Source organism: Theropithecus gelada, chromosome 11 (assembly GCF_003255815.1).
Source record: "Theropithecus gelada isolate Dixy chromosome 11, Tgel_1.0, whole genome shotgun sequence".
Taxonomy (NCBI): Eukaryota; Metazoa; Chordata; class Mammalia; order Primates; family Cercopithecidae; genus Theropithecus; species Theropithecus gelada.
In genome coordinates this window covers 98,932,568-98,945,067 of record NC_037679.1, presented here as the reverse complement: position 1 = coordinate 98,945,067, position 12,500 = coordinate 98,932,568, and the positions used below count along the sequence as shown (strand labels likewise).

General features: G+C 44.1%; 1 protein-coding gene across 1 annotated transcript in view; it reads right to left on the bottom strand.

Moving 5' to 3' along the window:
* ANO2 (anoctamin 2) overlaps positions 1-12,500 on the bottom strand; it is a 364,008-nt gene that overhangs the window by 158,700 nt on the left and 192,808 nt on the right. Inside the window, exons 13-14 of the mRNA XM_025401723.1 lie at positions 7,611-7,622; positions 7,265-7,375 (exon numbers count right to left, since the gene is read on the bottom strand). Of these exons, the coding sequence (XP_025257508.1) occupies positions 7,265-7,375; positions 7,611-7,622 (123 nt within the window). The remainder of the gene's footprint in view (positions 1-7,264; positions 7,376-7,610; positions 7,623-12,500) is intronic.

The window sequence follows — 12,500 nt, the reverse complement described above, 5'->3', positions numbered from 1 at the left end:
TCAGTGGTGAACATTCCTGTGCTTCTTGTCAAATTTTTATTTCTCTTCCCCAATAGCCTCTCCAACCTCCAACCAAGGACCCCACTTGCAAATGATTTGTGACTAGCGGGTTCTAAGGTTACATCGACTTATTGCCTGGACTTTCGCGCCAGCGCTCTGCCGGTTGCTCTCAGATAGATTCCGCTGTTCCTTTCCTCTGGTCCGTGTTGCGGGGAACTGACCCCAAAAACTCTATTTCCTTTAACAACTCATCAACTGACTTTTGATTAGGTCTGGCCAATGGGAGGTAATGATGGGAGCCTGGGAGGCTGAAGAGGGAAATCCAGGGTATTTCTCGTTCACTTTTTCTATCTGCTTCAGAGGGCATCTCCTCTGGGATTCCAGCTCCCACTGGGTGGTCCTGGCTCCTGGGCTCTGGTAAGGCCATCTCCACTCCTGTCCTTGTTGCCCTAAGGTGGTGCCCACTTCCTGCCATGCTAATCTCTCTATTGGCTCACTGTCCTGCTTGGCTCAACATCCCTTCTAACACCTTTAGAATTAGCTCTTTGTATTGTCCCTCTGCTGACCCACACAGCATGAGTTTTGTCTTCTTACTGTACTCTAACTAATACAAAGTTTATTGGAAGCAAAGGAGGCACGGGCTGAGAAAGCACTGAGTGAAAGACTACAGGGATGAGAGGCAAAGACCAGCACCGCTCCTCAACCTGCCAGCTCCAGCACCTTGCCATCTGCACTCAACTTAGAGTTTTACCACCTTGTAGGAACAGAGGGAAATGGTGCCCTGCAGGAAACTTAAGAAAACCTCCAAATGTGTCCAGCACAGAGCAGTCTAGAAAAGATTCAAACTAATTTAGGAAAAAAAAAATTCAGGCTATTCTTTTATTAAAAGTTCCAGACTCAGTATTCTTTCTTGAAAACACAATCTATGCCTATATTTATATTCCCGAATTTTCCCTACGGTCTTTTGAACCTCTAGCTGTAAACTGAGCTAATTCTCCCCACTGTTGTCCTCAGTGGAAATAGAGCATCACCCCACTAAAATTTACACAAAACCACTAATGTAGGGTAGCGAGTTTGTCTCTCACCCATCTTTCCAGTGAATACCACAGTCTTTCTGCCTTTAGTTTAGGAAAGAAGAATCAAACCTGACTTTTTAGGAGTGTTTGAGGATCCGTTGAAGGAAAACTTTCAGCAGACACAGAAGCAAGAGGTTAAAAGCATTGCTTTTGAGTCAGACTACCTGGCTTGGATTCTGGCTCTACCACGTATTCACACTGATCAACTTATGTCCCCTATAGACCTCAGTCTTCTCATCTGTGAGTTGGGGATCCTAACGGTTTTAAGACTTAAAGGAAATAATACCTGTAAAGCTTTGCACATTACATACAATAAGCACTCCATAAATGTTGCTTAAATTTTATCATTGTTAACATCCTCCTATGCCCGCATCCTTGAAAATCAATGAGAGAAGGTATAAGATCCAAGTTACCACCATATAAATAAATAAGGGACGGTCCAATCCCCCAAACCAATGGATTGATGACCAACATCATCTCTGCACATCAGCAAAGAAAACTGCTGACTCTCAGACCTGGGGAGGCTGTATAATCTACTCTCCCTGCATGACAGCTGAGGTGGAAGAGACCCAGAAGGCTCAGCTGCCTGGTAATGGTACCATAACTCCTACCCCAGCGTCCTAATATACGGTTATCACCTCACGACAGTACAGAATATTTCATTTCCGATCAGCATCATGTACATGTGATGTGAATTGTTCTCAGGGAAGCTGATACAGTTTGGATACTTGTTCCCACCCAAATCTCATGTTGAATTGTAATCCTCAGTGCTGGAGGTGGAGACTGGTGGGAGGTGTTTGGATCATGGGGGTGGATCCCTCATGGCTTGGTGCTGTCTTTGCAAAGGTCAGTGAGTTCCTGTGAGATCTGGTCATTTAAAAGTGTGTGGCACCACCTCCCCTATAACTCACTCCCCTTTCTCACTCCTGCTTTCAGTATGTGACGTGCCTGCTCCCCCTTCACCTTCCACAATGATTATAAACTTCCTGAAGCCTCCTTAGAAGCCAAGAAGATACCAGCACCATGCCTTTTCTAAACCCTACAGAAACATGAGCCAATTAAACCTCTGTTTTTAATAAATTACTCAGTCTTTATTTATAGCAATGCAAGAATGGCCTTAGAGGGAAACCTTCTAGAGAGAGTTTAAAACAAACCAAAAAAAAAAAAAGCAATGGCCTACAGCTAACATGAGACTTAATGGTGAAAGACTAAATTTTTTTTCTCCTGTAATCAAAAACAAGCAAGGAAGTCCATTCTCACCACCTTTTTTTTTTTTTTTTTTTCCCCGAGACAGAGTCTCGCTCTGTCACCCAGGCTGGAGGGCAATGGCGTGGTCTCAGCTCACTGCCAGCTCTGCCTCCTGGGTTCATACCATTCTCCTGGTTCAGCCTCCCGAGAAGCTGGGACTACAGGTGCCCGCCACCGCATCTGGCTAATTTTTTGCATTTTTAGTAGAGACAGTGTTTCACCGTGTTAGCCAGGATGGTCTCGATCTCTTGACTTCGTGATCCACCCGCCTCAGCCTCCTAAAGTGCTGGGATTACAGGTGTGAGCCAACGTGCCCGGCCTCACCACTTCTATTCAGCATTGTACAGGAGATTCTAATCAGGGCAATTAGGAAATGGGTGGAGGGAGCAGGGACAAAATATATCCAGATTGGAAAAAAGAAGTAAAACTATTTCTATTCACAGATGACATGATCTCACAAATAGAAAATCCTAAGCAATCCATTAAAAATTATTAGAGCTAATAAATGAGTTCAGAAAAGTTGTGGGATACAAGATCAATATAGAAAAATCAATTATATTTCTATATACTGGCAATGAGCAATCCAAAAATAAAATCAAGACAACTATATTTTCAATAGCATCAAAAAAATAAAAATAATTATCAATAAATTTAACAAAATATGTACAAGATGTGTACACCAAAAACTATAAAACATTGTTGAAAAAATAAAAGGTCTACATAAATAGAAAGATATGCCACAGTCATAGAAGACTTACTATTGCCAAGATGGCAATTCTTCCAAAATTAGTCCGTAGATTCAACTCAATCCCTACCAAAATCCCAACTTGCTTTCTTATAGACATGGACAAGCTAGTCATGAAGTTCATATGGAAATGCAAAGCACCCAGAATTGTCAAAACAATTTTGAAAAAAAAATACAAAGTCAGAGGACGCATACCCCCAATTTCAAAACTTACTATATAAGCAGAGCAATCAAGATAGGGTGATATTACATAAGAACAGACATATAGATCAATGGAATCGAATTGATGTCCGGGAATAAACTCTTACATTTGTGGTCAATTGACTTTTGATAAGGTGTCAGGATAATCCAGTAAGGAAACAGTCTGTTCAACACATGGTGCTGGGACAACTGAATACCCACATGCAGAAAAATACATTTGAATCCCCTCCTTCAATCACACCCAAACATGAACTCAAAATGGATCATAGGCCTAACTGCAAGTGTTAAAACTATAAAATTCTTAGAGGAAAAATTAGAAATCTCTTAATGACATTGGATTAGGCAACGGTTTCTTAGATATAGCACAAAAGCATAAGTGACAAAATTAGATAAATTGAACTATTTCAAAATTTAAAACTTGTGCTTCAAATAATATCATCAATAAAGTGAAAAGACAATCTATAGAATTAAAGAAACTATTTCTACATCATATTATTTGATAAGATTGGTATTCCAAATATATAAAGAACTTCATATATCCCAAATATATAAAGAACTTCATATATTCCAAATATATAAATAACTCTTATAACCTGATAATCAAAAGCCAATTAACCCAATATTTTTAAGAGGCAAAGGATTTGAATAAATATTTTTCCAAAGATGACATGCAAATGACCAAAAAACCCATGAAAAGACGTTCACATCATTAGTCATCAGGGAAATGCAAGTTAAAACTACAGTGAAATACCACGTCACACCACTGGGATGGATAAAATTTAAAAAACAGATGATAAGCATTGGTGAGGATGTGGAGATGCTGGAAACCTCATAAATAGCTGGTTGGAATGTAAAATAATATAGCCACTTTGGAAAAATAGCATGGCAGTTCTTTAAAATGTTAAACATAGAGTTACCATATGACCCAGCAATTCTACTCCTAGGTATATACTCAAGAGAAAAAAAAAAAGCTGGTACACAAACATCCATTGCAGCATTATTCATAGTAGCCCAAAGATGGAGACCACCCAAATGTCCCTCAACTGCACTGATAAATAAAATGAATCAAATCCAAAATACGGAATATTATTTGGCAATAAAAAAGAATGAGGTACTGATATATGCTACAACATGAATGAATGCTTAAAAAAATATTGCTAAGTGAAAGAAGCTGAGGACCGCATATTCTACAATACCATTTACAAGAAAGTCCAGAATAGGCAAATCTATAGAGACAGAAAGTAGATTAGTTGTTACCCACGGCTTGGCAACTATTGGGTACAGGGTTTCTTTCTGGGATAATAAAAATGTTTTCAACATAAATTGTGTAGATAATTGCACAAATCTGTGAATATGCTAAAAACCATTGAATTGTACACTTTAAGTGGGTGAATTTTAGTGTATAAAATTAAATCTCAATAAAAATGCTTAAAAAGTAAATGGACTTGGTATCTTTAAAATTAAAAAAAAAAAAAAAAAGCAAATAGGTCTTGGGGATCAGGCAGAGCTGGGTTTGATTACCAGCTTCCACACAACTTAAGCAAATTGGTCTTAAGCAAATTCCTGCACAACTCTGGGCATCAGTAAATGGTAGCTTTTTACCATTCAGCAGGAAGGAAAGTTAGGAGAGGTGGGGATATGCAGCATCAGGGTTACAGTGAAGGCAGAACCAAGGTGATCTTCTGGGGTGAAACAAGCACATCCAAGACCATCAGCTAGAATTTGATTCTGTAGTCCCTGTCTATTCCTCAGAAGAAGGTGCCTTTCCTAAATATTCCACGTGCAGGTGCCCCTGCAGCAATGCTATGCAGTAGGTATTGACTACAACTCTTCCTGCAGACAAGAGCAGCGTCCATCTGTATCTCCCACCTATGGCTGGATTTGGCAAGAACAGGATCATTTGTTGAAGAAATGGAGGGAACACAAGAAGGATCCTGACAATCAAATTCTAGGCCATTTTTATCTTACACTGCTCATCGGAGAAGGTCATCTCCCCCCACTGCCCATAAAGCATTAGCTGCTTTGAGCTTTGCGTTCTCAACAGTGTAATGAAAATAGATGTTGAATGCTAAAACATAAACATATGCATCATTCATAATGCATTCAGATGTTTTTTAATTATTCATGGTTCCTGAAAGTTATTTGACCAATCACGCATATATACCCAAGCAATGTTTATATTAGAACCACAGCCTCAGTGTACGCAATTCCAGCTCCTTGGCATTCCCGTCTATGGAATTAAAATTAAATGAGGCAGTGGTCAATAAAAGTTACATGTGATTTCCATAAAATTATCCATTGTATACTGCTATGGGGTAGAGAAAGAAGTTTGCATGGCGTTGCTGAAGCTGACAGAACACAGAATGCTGCTTTCTGATGAGGGTGGCAGTGATGACGAGTCTTTCCTAAGAATGAATTCATTATTTCCCTGAATAATTGGTGGTCTTGGACTTGGTCGTCGTCTAGGAAAAAAAATAACTCAGAGGGCCACCCTCTCTGTTCTGTTTAAGCTCTGTTTTCTTAAAAGAAAAAAAAAAGTGCCAGTATTTTGGGCTCGAAAACACCACATTCCTCTGTTTTGATGCTTGCATAAATTTGCATGTTAACATGAATGGTTCCAACTTAAAGAACGTGAAATGAAATGAAATTTGAATTCAAATCCAAGATGGAGAAAAGACACATCTAAAAGCAACAGATTTTCAATCTAGTGGATTTTTTTTTCAAGAACCAGATTAAGAAAGTCATAAACTCTTTCTCTCTCTCTCCCTGCCCCCCTCAACCACTGCTTTCAAAGACGGGTGGCACACAGAGACAGGTATCCCAAAGAGCATCCCCATGTCCCCTCAGCATACATACTCAGTATTTTTACGAACCACAGCACACATTCCGAAGCTCTGTTTTAATGACTACATGCCACCATGAAACTCAGAGACATGACTCAGAGGACACGGTCAAAATCACGTATCCACTTTTGGAGGCCCACCGAGATCAAATGAAATGTAAGGAACATTGTGTGAGTAGCTTGAGCAAATATAGGCATGAATTTGCCTCTGCAGGCCCTAAGAGCCATTTCTTGCTTCATCCTTTGATTTTTCCCATTGCAGTTGAGGGCTGTATGTCATAGTGGTTAGGTGCACAGACTAATAGACCTGCCTTGGAATCCCAGATCCACCAATGATTTACTGGCTGTGTGACCTCTGGCAAATGACTTAATCTGTGGACATAACTTTTTTCATGAGTCTTCATTTACATAGCAATAGTACCAGCCTCGCAGACTTACTGTGAGATAATGCAGCACATTTAGAACAGTGTTTAACATAGAGCAAGCATTCCATAAGGATTAGGCGTGGTGGCGGTTGCTATGGTGGGGTATTAAATGTTACTTTTTTTTTTTTTTTAATTCTTTTGAGACGGAGTCTCGCTCGGTCGCCCAGGCTGGAGTGCAGTGGCCGGATCTCAGCTCACTGCAAGCTCCGCCTCCCGGGTTCCCGCCATTCTCCTGCCTCAGCCTCCCGAGTAGCCGGGACTACAGGCGCCCACCACCTCGCCCGGCTAGTTTTTTGTATTTTTTAGTAGAGATGGGGTTTCACCATGTTAGCCAGGATGGTCTCGATCTCCTGACCTCGTGATCCGCCTGTCTCGGCCTCCCAAAGTGCTGGGATTACAGGCTTGAGCCACCGCGCGCGGCCAAATGTTACTATTATTCAAACTTTAGATGATGGTAGGAACCAGGCCTGAACTGCTTCTCCTCCAACCTGCCCTCCCATTTTGACCAGACAGCACCACCCGGGAAAGAGCGGTCAAGTCATCGCGAAAGCCCATTGCCAACGATCTCTGGCTGCAGGACAATGTGAGATGTCATGTTCTCATCCCATCCTGCCCCACATCAACCCTTTCTCAGGCCCAGTCTCCCTTCACTAAGGTGTGCCAAACAAAATGACAACAGGATCTCAACAAGTAAAGGGGACCGTGAGCAACGAGGGCAGCCTCGTACCTCGTGGCCAGACTCCGTAGTGTTTGTTTCCAATTTCTGGACAGCCGACTTGTTGCTCTCCTTTAGCATTTTCTCTCGAACTTTGGTTTCATACTCAGGCCTGGAATGTTCCTAAACCAAAGAGCAGAGAGTGGTTAGTAAATGAAAGGAAGAATGGCCTTGGCCTGTGGGTTATAACCAGACACATGTACATTAACATCAGCGTTTAGGATTGGACGCTATTGGATATGAACTGCCACACCAAACACAATCACAAGGCATCTAGACGTCACAACCTAACATAAGAACACAACGTGAGGAAGAGACAAGGGACACACAATACTCGTTGTCACACTGAAAACCAAACCTGGGCACGTTCCTGGGGATAGCGCCGGTGTTGAGAAAAGAGAGAGGAAATGTTATCTAGATGGTTGATATGAAGAGAAGCCCAGTACTTTGCAGAGCCGTTTCACCAGAGGCAGAGGGATATCCCTGGTCATCCCACCGACTATTGTCAGACCTCAAACTTCTAACTTTCAACAAGCCAGCTCCCAGCTGGAGAAACAGATGTGCCCCACAGCTGGGAGTGAGGGCAACAACAAAACTCCTTCCCTGCTCCATTATTCTCTGAGCTAAAATGGCGACCAATAAACATCAAAGTCAAGGGTGGCCATAGGGAATCTTAAAATTCACTTGCCTGGACCTGTTTCCTGTACAGCCTCGGTGAGTAACTCATTGGCAAGTACAGCAATGCTCAAGAGACCTCACTGGGCCATTCAGCAACACAAACCTGAATCGTGACTCACCAGGCATGGGAAAGAGCACCTAACTAATCCAGAGGACCATGGTCAAATCAGTGCAGATGCTGGGGCAGGAAGATGCATGACTCACTTCAAAGAAAATTTAACTGTGTACACCTGGCCTCATTGGCGGGTCTTCCTTACGGTTTCCAGCTCAAGAACAAACATCTACAGGTGTGAGGACTTCATGTTCCTGCATCGTTTATCGATAACTCCTGGGCAGGGATTCAGGTACTGGTTCACAATGGGCTCTGCTATTCAGGGAACACACATGTCCTTATCCCTGTCCATATGTCAGAGATTCCAAAGGTCAACAGGCCAGGCTCTTGACCTCTCTCTGGCTTTCCCAAGACATGCCACGATACAGGAGAGGACAGACCATGTAAGTGACTAACAAGCATAACTAAAACAACAGCAGGTGGTGCCACTCCATCCTCACCCATTCTCCAAGGGGACGTCAGTCCCACCCCTTCCAGGAGGCCTTCTCCAACTGTTGCAACATACCTACCAGGTGGGGTCTCCTCCCTCTCTGAATTCCTAGACTTTTATAGCTTATACCACACATTGCAGCTCTTCATTACGTATTTTTCTTTTATTGTTTCCTAGCTGTTTTGCATGTGAGAGGCTTCTTATCCTAACATAAAGATCAGCTACCCGCTCTGTATTATTCTGTGTTTTGCACAGTACTTGGCACCATGCAGAACACACAGAAATCTCTAAATGCTTGTAAAGTGCACTTGATTTTGTCTCTCACCTTCATCCGTTCTCCAACACAGCATTTCCTAATGTGTGTGCCAAGAGAATTTCAGCTAGAAAAGGACTCCAAGGTCTAAAACACTGGAAAACACTATAGTGTATCGACTTTCTGGGAGTCACAATGAGCATATTAAAAACTCTGAAAAGTGCTACTGTCAAGACACTTGCTTAATTTTCCTAAGCCCATCATTTCCCACAAAGCAACTTTTGCCTGTAACAATTAATAACCTGCAGAAATACTTTGAGAACTATGGTTTGAGGTTGTCCCCCGTGGCCTCTGAAATTTGGTTGCTTTACTTCTACATTATTCCAATGGGAGATTTTAATTAAAAACTGTAGCAGTATATTTCAGTGAGTTCCAGAAGAACATGGGTTCTAAATCTCTTCAAGCCAGAGGAGCCTCCCCCCTTTCACACCATGCACAGGGGCTAAGGGAGGCACCCCCAGCTGACCAGCAGGATGTTTCTGATTATCTCTGGCTTTCCAGGGCATGATGTGGCAGGACACAGAGGAGTTTGCTTGAATCCCTCTAGGTGTGGCTGTGGCTCACCTCCCCCCACACTGGGCCTCAGTTCAGAGCTGCCTCATCTTTTTTTTCTTTTTTTTTTTTTTTTTTTTTTTGAGACAGAGTCTCGCTGGGCCGCCCAGGCTGGACTGCTGTGGCATGATCTCGGCTCACTGCAACCTCCACCTTCTGGGCTCAAGCGATTCTCCTGCCTCAGCCTCTGGAGTAGCTGGGACTGCAGGCACATGCCACCAGGCCCAGCTGATTTTTTTGTGTTTTTAGTAGAGACACGGTTTCATCATGTTGATCAAGCTGGTCTTGAACTCCTAACCTCAGGTGATCCGCCCACCTCGGCCTCCCAAAGTGCTGGGATTACAGGCATGAGGCACTCTACCTGACCATAATTCTCATCTTTTTAAAGCAAGCCTAGCTTCCTAAGCACTCAGACAGGAATCGGAAACTCAAGGAAGAGACAGGCTGCGCTGCACTCAGCTGAAGCAGGCCTGACAAGGACCTCCCTGTTTGCAGCTAAGCAAGTAGGGTGAGGTTATAGAATCCCTCAAAAGCGGACAACTGAGCTCCTGGCCAGAGCAGAATCCAGCCCCTGGGAGGGCTGCTTTGACACACCCAGCCATGGACAGATCAGCCTTATTCCTGATGTTCCCTACACACAACAGCACTGGATGGGTAATCTGATGCCAAGTCATCACAGATCATCACCCCTCCCACCGAGACTCTGGGAACTATTTCCATTTGGTCAGTCTCCCCAGGAGCCAGCTGGGAGGAAGAACCCAAGCCTGCTCAGGACCACACTTGTCTTATCTAAAGAGGCAAGTCCAGAGATACATCCAACAAATGTCTTCAACCAAGAGTCATCAAGCACCCGCTATACTCTGAGCTGTTTCCAGGCACTGAGGCTATCCTGCCAGTCCTAGACACAAGATCCCTCCTTCCCTGGAACTTACGTCCAAGTAGAGGCAAGTTACAGTGAGTAAACCAGCACAGGAACGAGAAACTAGCAGATGAGGACAAGAACAGCAGAGGAAATAAAGCAGGATGGCTGCTTCAGATTGGGGAGCTGCGGGAGGCTAATCTGAAGATGGCAATGTTTTCACTGAGACACAAAAGCCGAGAAAAGACAAGCCTTGCAGAGTCTGGGGGAAAAGCATCTGTGCAACAGGAACAGCCAGGGCAAAGGCTAGAATGAGCTCGAGACAGAATGAAGGCCTAGGTAGCTGGAAGGTCTAAGCACGAAGGAGAAGGACAGGAGCTGGGGTTAGAAAGGTAGGCAGAGGATTTGGTTTCCTATGAAACCAGAAAGAAGTCACTGAGGATATCTAAGCTTTGATGTGATACATGAGGGGTGGGAGAGAGATGGGTGGGCAGGATATCTGTGTTCGGATAAGGCCACACTCTAAGAGTTCCAGGGTATTCCTGATGTGACAGAAGGTAATGGGTAAGAGTGGCCCACTGAGTTGAAGATGATCCCATTTCAGAGTATAAAACTCTGGAGGTCTGGCAGATCTCCCTGCAACAAGGACAAACAGGATCACAGGAGTCCTTCAATAAGTCCCGTGGTGATGCCCACAGGGACACCCATAGGCAGACCTGCCCCGGCCCAGGGGGTGGGCTCTTGGACTTGGTAGATGCCTTCCTTCCCCACCCTCATAAGAAAGCAGTCTCCAGTCTTCTTCTGGCTTCTCTCTGGTTTCCAAGCTGGACTTAAGCCCTACTGCTTGTTCTACCCCTCCTGGGGTGACCCACCTGCTGGAGGCACCCAGGTGGGAGGACTAGAGGGTGCACAAGCTTTGGTGTATGTCAGCTGGCACCCTCCCTTCCCCTGGGAAGCAAGTGCTTCCTATTGGATACCACGGGGAAGAAAGATGTCTTAAGGTTGTAGACAGCTAGACTCGCAAGTTTTCCTGATACTAGGAGGGGTCTGGTTAAAATAGAAAAAAACTTCGGGCGGCATCACGAGGTCAGGAGATTGAGACCATCCTGGCTAACATGGTGAAACCCCGTCCCTACTAAAAATACAAAAAAATTAGCCGGGTGTGGCGGCGGGCTCCTGTAGTCCCAGCCACTCAGGAGGCTGAGGCAGGAGAATAGCGTGAACCTGGGAGGCAGAGCTTGCAGTGAGCTGAGATCACGCCACTGCACTCGAGCCTGGGCAACTGAGACTCCGTCTCAAAAAAAACCACAAAAAACAAAAAAAAAACTTCTAATCATGGCTTTCAAGGACCCCTGCCTCCCTCCCTCCAATGCCCAAGTAACATCTGCCTTCCACTCACTCCTCATTTTGAATGTGGGTTAAATGCTTCATATAAGTCCTAGGACCCTTGTTCAAGTCATTCGTACCTTGCTATCCTGACCTTCATGCCTTCCCATGGCCTGGGAGATACAGATTAGCAATCAGGACCCTCCCTGACCCGGTCACCAGACTATGCTTTTCCCTTGTCACCACTGCATACTGAGCCCTGTCCCCTGCAGCCAACTTGGCTTTCAAGATATCTTGTTGTTGCCTATCTACACCCCTCGCTTTCCCAGGTCAAGGCTTCTGCTGCTGTTTCTTTCTTGTGGGCGCCCCTTCTTCCCTTTGCTGTCCATTAAAAGCCAACCAGTCTTCAAAACCCTGATTTTTTAAGAATTTCCTCTCTACATTAGCCAGACCAATTTCTCTCGCACACTCTCCATTCTATTCTAAATATTTATAGACCAAAGAGCACCCTGCTGAATGCAGCCCCTTGGAGATCAGACACTAGGCCTGAGATAATTCCATATTCCATACAAAAACCTAGTATGTAGTAGATGCTTAATGGCCATGTTCGGAATTGAACTGAAATTGATGTGTGCTAATCCAAACTAGAAATGCATTAAAGGAAAAGTTGAGGCTGGCCTGTGCACATGCGGGGCACACCAATCATGCTACAGAACCAACCAGCCTTGCAGCAACCTCACACAGAGATCCCATCCGGATTGTCTCCTTAGGCCCCGGGTAAACCCAGTCTTGGCCAGGCCCCTCTCAGCCAGCACATGAGCTCCTCAAATCATGTACCTCCCAGGAAATTACCATGGCTCATTGGGTTAAACAGATAAACAGGAAACCTGGCTACAGAAAGAAAAATGGATGATAGTCTCACTCCTGCCAGGGGCTTGTTACAGAGATTTCAAGGGTATTGAGTTATAACTGAGGCTT